General features: G+C 49.1%; 2 protein-coding genes across 3 annotated transcripts in view; one reads left to right on the plus strand and one right to left on the minus strand.

The window, feature by feature from the left end:
• LOC133630642 (uncharacterized) overlaps positions 1–2,558 on the minus strand; it is a 2,861-nt gene extending 303 nt beyond the window's left edge. The window contains exons 1-2 of one of the 2 annotated variants that reach the window (XR_009821306.1): positions 688–1,758; positions 1–374 (exon numbers count right to left, since the gene is read on the minus strand). The exon at positions 1–374 is cut by the window's left edge and continues 303 nt beyond it. Coding sequence is in view for 1 of the 2 variants with exons in the window: in XM_062022247.1 (XP_061878231.1) it covers positions 351–374; positions 1,351–1,599 (273 nt within the window). In the remaining variant the exon portion in view is untranslated. Of the gene's footprint in view, positions 375–687 lie in introns of both variants that reach the window. The other variant, XM_062022247.1, reaches the window with a different exon arrangement.
• The window catches only part of ano8a (anoctamin 8a), an 81,036-nt gene that overhangs the window by 45,181 nt on the left and 25,855 nt on the right, over positions 1–10,000 (plus strand). The gene's annotated exons all lie outside the window — the stretch shown is intronic.

Consider the following 10,000-nt stretch of genomic DNA (forward strand, 5'->3'; position numbering starts at 1 on the left):
TGGCGGCAAGCATCGGCTAGGCGTAGTAAGTAGTCCTTGTTGTGTTGCTGTAAGTATTGTACTTAGCCGCTAAGACACCGATCGATCCCACCTACAACGTTCTTCTTTGCAGCCTCCATTGTTCATTAAACAAATTGCAAAAGATTCACCAACACAGATGTCCAGAATACTGTGGAATTTTGTCGAAGAAAACAAGAGGCTTTTCTATCGGGTCCGATGGGGTCCAACCACTTCCGTTGCTTTTGTGACGTCACGCGCTGTGCCGCCTTCGATATGTAGAAATATCTTGGCTTTACCCTAACACCTTTTCTTGATCAAACACTCTGAAAAACGTCTTCTTGTCCACAGGTTTATTGACCCTGAAAAGGGTAAAACTGAAAGCATACAAGCAGAAAGGATGCTTACATTACAGACATGCACACACAGCCTTATTACACACACACAATCCCATTACGATAAAACGTGCATTATGCTGTGTATTGAACTTAAATGGACAAATAAATGCCACAAAATATGTAATATAAGTGCTTTATAGCAAACCAGCTTACTATGCTAACATTCACTTCACTGTATGAATTCCAAAAATTAGCATGACTGACTTTTGGCCATAAAACGTCCCAAATTACATCACAACCAACAAATAATACAACTCAATCAAATATTAGCATACTACTCAACAATACATACCGATGATACTTTGTTTGGCATGAGATTCGAGCAGATGAAAACGTTTGCGATCGTCACTGAACTGGCTTAAAGTCTACTTGAAAGGAACTCCTTGTTGTGCCCTGCTATCATGGACATTACTGTAAACTAGGCAATGCTGCCTCCTGCTGTCTAAAGGAGGAAGTGCACCTCACTGTTGAATTCCAAAGTGAACTTAAACACTGGTTTTACATATATTATTAATAAATTCAACAAACAAGGCAGAACACTCCCCGCCTGGCGGATTAAACCGCCACTACCAAACTGTCCCAAAGGATACTGTGGCTTCTCTGGTGCCATAAGCAGGATTGTCTCTGTGACCGGCCGCAGGAACACTTTGGTCCCATCCTTTCTGGAGACTTTTATCTCCACTTTGCGAACTCTGCCATCTTTGCTTGGGAAGACTTGTGTAATTAGTCCTAAAGGCCAATAGTTTCTCTTCAGTTGGTCATCTTTGAGGAGCACTACACTTCCAGGCAGGAGGTTAGGGTGGGGTGAATGCCACTTCCTCCGTGGCTGAAGTGTGGATAGGTATTGCTTCTTCCATTTGTCCCAAAAGGTTTGAGCCAAATGCTGGATTTGACGCCACTGTTGCTTGTGGAGATTTTTTACCCAGTCGCCTACGGGAGCAGTTGAAGGACTGACCTTTTGTGTGAGGAGTGTTGCTGGTGAGAGTATTTGCGGGTCATCTGGGTCGGTGGACACTGGTACAAGAGGTCTGGCATTGATGATGGCACCAAGAAAGACCTTGCTGTCGCTGTAGAAAGTGATGTCAACCTCCATGTCCATCTCTGAGGTGATGAGCTCGGCAAGCGCCACCGCTGATACTGCAGAACAAAGCTCAAGTCTAGGGACAGTTTGTTCTGACAAGGGTGTAAGCTTGGCTTTTCCCATGAGAAAGCCCACGTGGTTGGTTCCATTTTTCTCTGTTAGTTTTAAGTATGCAACTGCTGCAATTGCCTTTGTGGAAGCGTCACAAAAGATGTCTATCTCTCTTTTTGACACCGCTGTAGGAGAGGCCTGTGTGTAAACTCTTGGGATCTGGAGATTGCTGAGATCTTTCAATGAGCATCACCACGTTGACCATGTCTCTTCCATTTCTTGAGGAAGAGGTGCATCCCAATCTCCGTTGTTCTCCATGAGCTCACGCAGGATCAGTTTGCCTTGTATGGTGACAGGGGCAAGAAATCCTAGGGGATTATAGATGCTGTTGACAGTTGACAAGACACCTCTGCGGGTGAAAGGCTTTTGCTCATCAGCTACTTGAAAGGTAAATGTGTCTGACATTAGATCCCAGTTAAGTCCCAGACTATGTTGCATGGGCAAGATATCTGAAGTGAAGTCCAGGTCCTTTAAGTTGATGGCATGGTCCTGAGATGGGAATGCGTTCATAACTTCTCCTTTATTTGAGGCGATTTTGTGAAGCCTCAAGTTTGAGTCTGACAGAACCTCTTGCGTCCTCTTGAGCAGCTTCACTGCAGCTTCGACGGAGGGAAGTGACGTTAGCCCGTCATCTACATAAAAGTCACGGTTGACAAACTGCTTTACAACGGGCTCTGCATTTTTCACTGACTGTCTTAAACAGTAGATGGTCACTGCGGGAGAGGGACAATTTCCAAAGACATGGACCCTCAGTCTGTATTCCATGATGTCTTCGGATGAGTTGTTGTTTCTGAACCATAAAAACCTGAGATAATTGCGGTCTTCTTCTCTGACTAAGAAACAGTGGTACATCTGCTGAATGTCTGCTGTTATGGCTACAGCTTCTTTGCGAAACCTGAGGAGTACCCCTATAAGGGTGTTGTTGAGGTCGGGTCCAGTTAACAGCACGTCGTTTAGTGACACACCATTGTATTGGGCGCTGAAGTCAAACACCACACGGATGTTCCCAGGTTTCTTTGGATGGTAAACACCAAAGGCTGGTAAATACCACCTTTCTTCATTAGATGTGAGTGGAGGGGCTATTTCAGCATGTTCATTTTGAAAGATCTTTTCCATGAAGCTAAAAAAGTGCTCTTTCATCACTGGTTTTCTTTCGAAGTTGCGTCTCAAAGAGGAAAAACGCTTTAAGGTTTGAACTTTGTTGTCAGGAAGCTTGGGCCTTGGAGTCTTAAATGGCAGCGGAGCTACCCAGCTGTTGGTTATGTCCTTTTTTAAATCCCTCTCCATGAATTGCAGGAAGGCGATGTCATCAATGGATGGACCGACTTTGTTGTCATCTTTGGTCTGCCGAAACACTGTAGCGCCCACGTCATCTTGCTTACATTTCTTTGTGAAGGTTACCTTTGAGTATTCAGGGCTTTGAAACTGGCCATGTCTCTCCTTGACTTGAAATACGTTAGGACAAGGTGTAAAGACTGTGGGACGCCTTTGTTCAATTGTAATGGTGTTGAAGTTATTCACTGTGGTCGGCTTGTGAAACACCTCCCAATCATACATTTCCAACGATCACCCATCCCAGGTCAAGTTTTTGAGCATAGGGACCATCGCGTGGCCCATCAACCTGCTTGCGCACTTTGTGGACAGAGATGATGTCTCTCCCAAGGAGAAGCATGATGGACACGTTAGGATCCAGCTCTGGGATGAGGTTAGCAACTGATTTGAGGTGAGTATGGTTGGCTGCAGCATTAGGTGTTGGGATTTCTGATCTGTTGTTAGGTAGATCATCACATTCCAGGAGGCTTGGTAAAGAGAGGCACACTTTTCCATCCATGGATTCAATGTTGTAGCCTGAAGCTCTTCTCCCAGTGGTTTCCGTCACTCCAGAGCAGGTTCGGAGTGTGTATGGAGATGAAGGACTTTGAATGTTGAAGATCTCAAAGAACTTTGAACGAGCAAGGGACTTGTTACTCTGCTCGTCGATGATTGCATAAACTTTCAGGGATTTCTCAGGACGGCCGCTAGGATATATTTTAACAAGGCAGATATTTGAGCAGGATTTGTAGCTTTGATCGCCACCACATACATCTGTACATCGAGCACTGACCTCAGTTGAAGGTGCTGAGTCTTGCTCCCCGCCAAGCTGTGTCAGGGGGGTTGGGACCTGGATCCATGGTGCAGGTCCAGGATGAAGTGCAGAAATGTGCTTTGCGCTCTCACACTCAGTGCACTTAGTAATACATTTACATCCATCCATCCATCTTCAACCGCTTATCCGGAATCGGGTCGCGGGGACAGCAGCTCCAGCAGAGACCCCCAGACTTCCCTCTCCAGAGCAACATTTGCGACTTCCTCCTGGGGAATCCCGAAGCGTTCCCAGGCCAGAGAGGAGATGTAATCCCCCCATCTGGTCCTTGGCCTGCCGGGGGGCCTCCTCCCAGTGGGACGTGCAACGAGGACCTCCCTAGGGAGACGCTCGTGAGGCATCCGCACGAGATGCCCGAACCACCTAAGCTGGCTCCTTTCCAAGCGAAGGAGCAGCGGCTCTACTCCGAGTCTCTCTCGGGTGACTGCACTTCTCACCCTATCTCTAAGGGAGATGCCAGCCACCCTTCTGAGGAAACTCATTTCGGCCGCTTGTATCCGCGATCTTATTCTTTCGGTCATTACCCACACTTCATGACCATAGGTGAGAGTAGGAATGTAGATAGCTCGGTAGACCGAGAGCTTTGCCTTCTGGCTCAGCTCCCGTTTCGTCACAACAGTGCGGCAGAGAGACTGCAATACTGCCCCAGCTGCTCCGATTCTCCGGCTGATTTCCTTCTCCATCTTTCCCTCACTCGTGAACAAGACCCCGAGATACTTAAAGTCCTCCACCTGGGACAGAGTCATGTCCCCTACCCGGACTGTACAAACCATCGGTTTCCTGCTGAGAACCATGGCCTCAGATTTGGAGATGCTGATCCTCATTCCAGCCGCTGAACACTCGGCTGCGAACCGATCCAGTGAGAGCTGAAGGTCACGAACCGAAGGTGCCATCAGGACCACATCATCTGCAAACAGCAGTGACGCAACCTTTATCCCCCCGAGACGTATACCCTCTCCGCCATGGCCACGACTCCGCCTAGAAATCCTGTCCATGAAAATCACAAACAGGATAGGTGACAGAGCGCAGCCCTGGCGGAGACCAACCCCCACTGGAAACGGATCCGACTTACATCCAAGCACCCGGACGCAACTCTCGCTTTGGTTGTACAGGGATTGGATGGCCCTCAGCAGGGTTCCCCTCACTCCGTACTCCCTCAGCACCTCCCACAAGATCTCCCGAGGGACGCGGTCATACGCCTTCTCCAAATCCACAAAACACATGTAGACTGGATAGGCATACTCCCAGGCCCTCTCCAGGATTCCCGCAAGCGTAAAGAGTTGGTCAGTTGTTCCACGACCAGGACGGAATCCACATTGCTCCTCTTGAATCTGAGGTTCGACCATCGGCCGGACCCTCCTTTCCAGTACCTTGGCGTAAACTTTCCCAGGGAGGCTGAGTAGTGTGATACCCCTGTAATTAGCACACACCCTCTGGTCCCCCTTTTTGAAAAGGGGAACCACCACCCCAGTCTGCCACTCCCTCGGCACTGTCCCAGACTTCCACGCAATGTTGAAAAGGCGTATCAACCAAGACAGCCCCTCAACACCCAGAGCCTTCAGCATTTCTGGACGGATCTCGTCAACCCCCGGAGCTTTGCCACTGTGGAGTTGTCTAACTACCTCAGTGACTTCACCCCGAGAGATCGACGTCGATCCCCCATCATCCTCAGGCCCTGCTCCTATCAGGGAGGGTGTGTCTGATGTATTTGGGTTCAGGAGTTCCTCAAAGTGCTCTTTCCAACGCCCTACGACTTCCTCACTTGAAGTCAGCAAAGTCCCATCCCTGCCGTACACAGCTTGGATGGTTCCCCGCTTCCCCCTCCTGAGGTGCCGTATGGTCTTCCAGAACAGCTTTGGTGCCGCCCGATAGTCCTTCTCCATGGATTCCCCGAACTGCTCCCACACCCTCTGCTTAGCCTCGTCCACAGCCACGGCCGCTGCCCTTCGGGCCCGTCGGTACCTTGCAACTGCCTCCGGAGTCCCATGGGATAACATGCCCCGGTAGGACTCCTTCTTCAGTCGGACGGCTTCCCTGACCACCACTGTCCACCAGGGTGTTCGAGGGTTACCGCCCCTTGAGGCACCTAAGACCTTCTGGCCACAGCTCGCAGCTGCAGCTTTAGCAATAGAGGCTTTGAACATTGCCCATTCCTGTTCAATGTCCCCAACCTCCACAGGGATGGCAGAGAAGTCCCGCCGGAGGTGGGAGTTGAAGTCCTTCCGGACAGAGGACTCCTCCAAACGTTCCCAGTTCACCCGCACTACACGCTTGGGTTTGCCAGGTCTGTCCAGAGGTTTCCCCCGCCATCTAACCCAACTCGCCACCAGATGGTGATCAGTTGACAGTTCAGCCCCTCTCTTCACCCGAGTGTCCAAAACATACGGCCTCAGATCAGCTGATACGATTACAAAATCGATCATTGATCTTTGGCCTAGGGTGCTCTGGTACCAGGTACACCTATGAGCATCCTTATGCTTGAACATGGTGTTTGTTATCGCAAGTCCGTGACTAGCACAGAAGTCCAATAACAATCCACCACTCAGGTTCAGATCAGGGAGACCGTTCCTCCCAATCACGCCAGTCCAAGTATCACTGTCATTGCCCACGTGCGCGTTGAAGTCCCCCAGCAAGACTATGGAATCCCCTGCCGGCGCCCCATACAGGACCCCATGCAAGGTATCCAAGAAGGCTGAATACTCTGAACTCCTGTTTGGTGCGTATGCACAAACAACAGTCAGAGTTTTCCCCCCTCCAACCCTAAGGCGAAGGGAGGCGACCCTCTTGTCCACTGGGGTGAACTCCAACGTACAGGCACTCAGCTGGGGACTCGTGAGTATCCCCACACCCGCCTGTGCCCTCACGCCCTGAGCAACTCCAGAAGTGAACAAGGTCCATCCCTTGTCCAGGAGTGTGGTTTCAGAGCCCTTGCTATGCGTAGAGGTAAGCCCCACCAGATCCAACCGGTAGCGCTCCACCTCTCGCACCAGCTCAGGCTCCTTCCCCACCAGCGTAGAGACGTTCCACGTCCCGAAAGTCAGCCTCTGCTGCCCCAAATTGGTCCGTCTGGAGCCTCCACTTTCACTGCCATCCACTTGGCAGCGCACCCGACCCCACTGGTTCCGACCGCGGGTGGTGGGCCCACGTGGCAGAGAAGATGGTGTGTCCACGTAGCTTCTTCGGGCTGTGCCCGGCCGGGCTCCGTGGCAAGCCCGGCCACCAGGCGCTCGCTGACGAGCCCTACCTCCGGGCCTAGCTCCGGAGGAGGGCCCCGGGCTTCCTCCGGGCCGGGTAACGCATCCTCTTTTAGTGTAGTTCATGGGGGGTATCGTAACCCTGATGGGGGGGGCATTCGGGTACTACACCTTGCCCAAGGGTGACCCGGAACTATGTAAGGCAGGGGCGTTCAACTCCCTGAGGCTTAATACAAGCCCACATACCCACATACATTTACAGTTTTTTGCTATATGTTGAGTGGATGTGCAACACTTAAAACATATGCCATTCTCTTTCAGGAATTCCTTGCGTTGTTCCAACGGCATTGCACGGAAGGCCCGACATTTATGGAGCATCTGAGGTTTTTTTTGAATAGGGCATTGTTTCTCAGGATCATCAGCTTCAAAGTGTTGCTTGTCATTAATAGGAGGGGCAGTAGACTGGAAATCGATCTTATGAACTGAGACTTCTCTATTTTGGATCTGCTTCCATTGGACTCTGTCTGCTTTTGAGGTGTCAATTTGACCTGCAAACTTGAAGCCTGGGTCATTCCTAATTATAGCTTGTTTTCCAATGAAGTCAACAAAAACATAAAAGGGGGGAAATGTTACATTGTGTTGTAATTTGTAGTTTGTCCCAACGTTGAGCCACTTTTCTTGAAGGTTGAATGGTAACTTTTGAACTAATGGGTTTATCCCACGCGCTGTGTCCAAATATGCAAGGCCAGGCAGGTCTCCATCTTCCTTGGCTGCCTCCAATTCTATGAGAAAATCACTCAACTCATGGAGCTTTGAATAGTCTCTGTTGATGATTTTAGGGAAGCCCCATCTTAAAACTCATTTGTATAATCTAGCCTTTAAATAGACCCCCCTTTTTTAGACCAGTTGATCTGCCGTTTCTTTTCTTCTCTCCTCTTCTCCCCTGTCCCTTGCGAGGGGGAGTTGCATAGGTCCGGTGGCCATGGATGAAGTGCTGGCTGTCCAGAGTCGGGACCCCGGGTGGACCACTAGCCTGTGCATCGGTTGGGGACATCTCTGCGCTGCTGACCCGTCTCCGCTCGGGATGGTTTCCTGTTGGCCCCGCTGTGGACTGGACTCCCGCTGATGTGTTGGATCCACTGTGGACTGGACTTTCACAATGTTATGTCAGACACACTCGATTTCGGTCTCCCCTAGAGGGGGGGGTGGGGGTGGGGTGGGGGGGGGGGGGTTACCCACATATGCGGTCCTCTCCAAGGTTTCTCATAGTCATTCACCGACGTCCCACTGGGGTGAGTTTTTCCTTGCCCGTATGTGGGCTCTGTACCGAGGATGTCGTTGTGGCTTGTACAGCCCTTTGAGACACTTGTGATTTAGGGCTATATAAATCAACATTGATTGATTGATTGATTGATTGATTAAAGAGTGAATCCTCCACCATTTCGGGTGCGCCGTAACAGGTTTCCAGTCTGTCCCATATCCTTTTTAGGCCTTTGTCTGGGGAGTTGACATGGACAGCCCTGATGTGTTTTGCGTGCTCAGCTGACTCCTTCCCTAGCCACGTGACCAACAAATCCATTTCTTCACTGGACGTTATGTTGAGGCCTCTGACTGTGTTCACAAAGGACTGTTTCCATGCCCTGTAACTGCATGGCTGGTCGCTGAACTTTATCAGACTCGTGACTAGCTCACGGTGAGCTAGATATCTTGCGAAGTCTGCCACATTCCCTTGATCATAGACAAGCTGACAAGGTGTACGGCTGGACTTTGGATGCAAAGGAGAACTGTAGCTTGACTTGTAATCTTGGTGATTGTCTCGTATGTTGTTTGAAGATGGACTGATGACTGATGTGACTTCTGGCTGTGAAGGTGTCGTCATTTGTTGTAGGGTAGAAACAAACCCAACTCTGTGTTTATTGTGCTCTGTCTGGAGATGTGAGTGTTGAATGGAGTTCACATCTGGTGGTTTATAATGTTGTGTTTCATTCCATGACGATGGCTGTTGGTGTGGTGATTCAACTTTTATTTGACTTGGCTCTTGGGCCTGAGTGGCTATGTATTCTTTTGTGCGCTCTAATGTGTCAACTGAATGTTCAAACAACTGCTTGATGTGAAGATAGGAGCTGCTTCGATCACTTCCTTCCACAGCGGCTTCCAAGACCTCCGCTTTGGCGAGTGCAGCAGCTGCATCCTGCTCCAGTAAGAGCATGTCCATCTTAGCTTCTAGTTGTGCTTTTTCCACGTCCAGTTGTGCTTTTTCCACTTTGAGTGTCATTTCTTTTTGTGCAAAAGACAGACGTACTTTGGCTGCCTCTGCTTTTGCGCGTGCTTTGGTAGCTGCAGCCTCGGTGGAGGAAGCTTTTGACCTCGTTGAAGCACGTGAAGTGGTAGATTTTGTCCGTAATGAGCTTTCTGTGCAATCCATTGTTTGTTCTTGTGTATGCTGTCTTATCTTCTGCGTTAAAGACATCGTTTTACTGTGCCGCCCTCGATATGTAGAAATATCTTGGCTTTACCCTAACACCTTTTCTTGATCAAACACTCTGAAAAACGTCATCTTGTCCACAGGTTTATTGACCCTAAAAAGGGTAAAACTGAAAGCATACAAGCAGAAAGGATGCTTACATTACAGACATGCACACACAGCCTTATTACACACACACAATCCCATTACGATAAAACGTGCATTATGCTGTGTATTGAACTTAAATGGACAAATAAATGCCACAAAATATGTAATATAAGTGCTTTATAGCAAACTAGCTTACTATGCTAACATTCACTTCACTGTATGAATTCCGAAAATTAGCATGACTGACTTTTGGCCATAAAACGTCCCAAACTACATCACAACCAACAAATAATACAACTCAATCAAATATTAGCATACTACTCAACAATACATACCGATGATACTTTGTTTGGCATGAGATTCGAGCAGATGAAAACGTTTGCGATCGTCACTGAACTAGCTTAAAGTCTACTTGAAAGGAACTCCTTGTTGTGCCCTGCTATCATGGACATTACTGTAAACTAGGCAATGCTGCGTCCTGCTGTCTAAAGGAAGAAGTGCACC

The sequence above is a fragment of the Entelurus aequoreus genome, linkage group LG16 (genome assembly GCF_033978785.1).
Source record: "Entelurus aequoreus isolate RoL-2023_Sb linkage group LG16, RoL_Eaeq_v1.1, whole genome shotgun sequence".
Lineage (NCBI taxonomy): Eukaryota > Metazoa > Chordata > Actinopteri > Syngnathiformes > Syngnathidae > Entelurus > Entelurus aequoreus.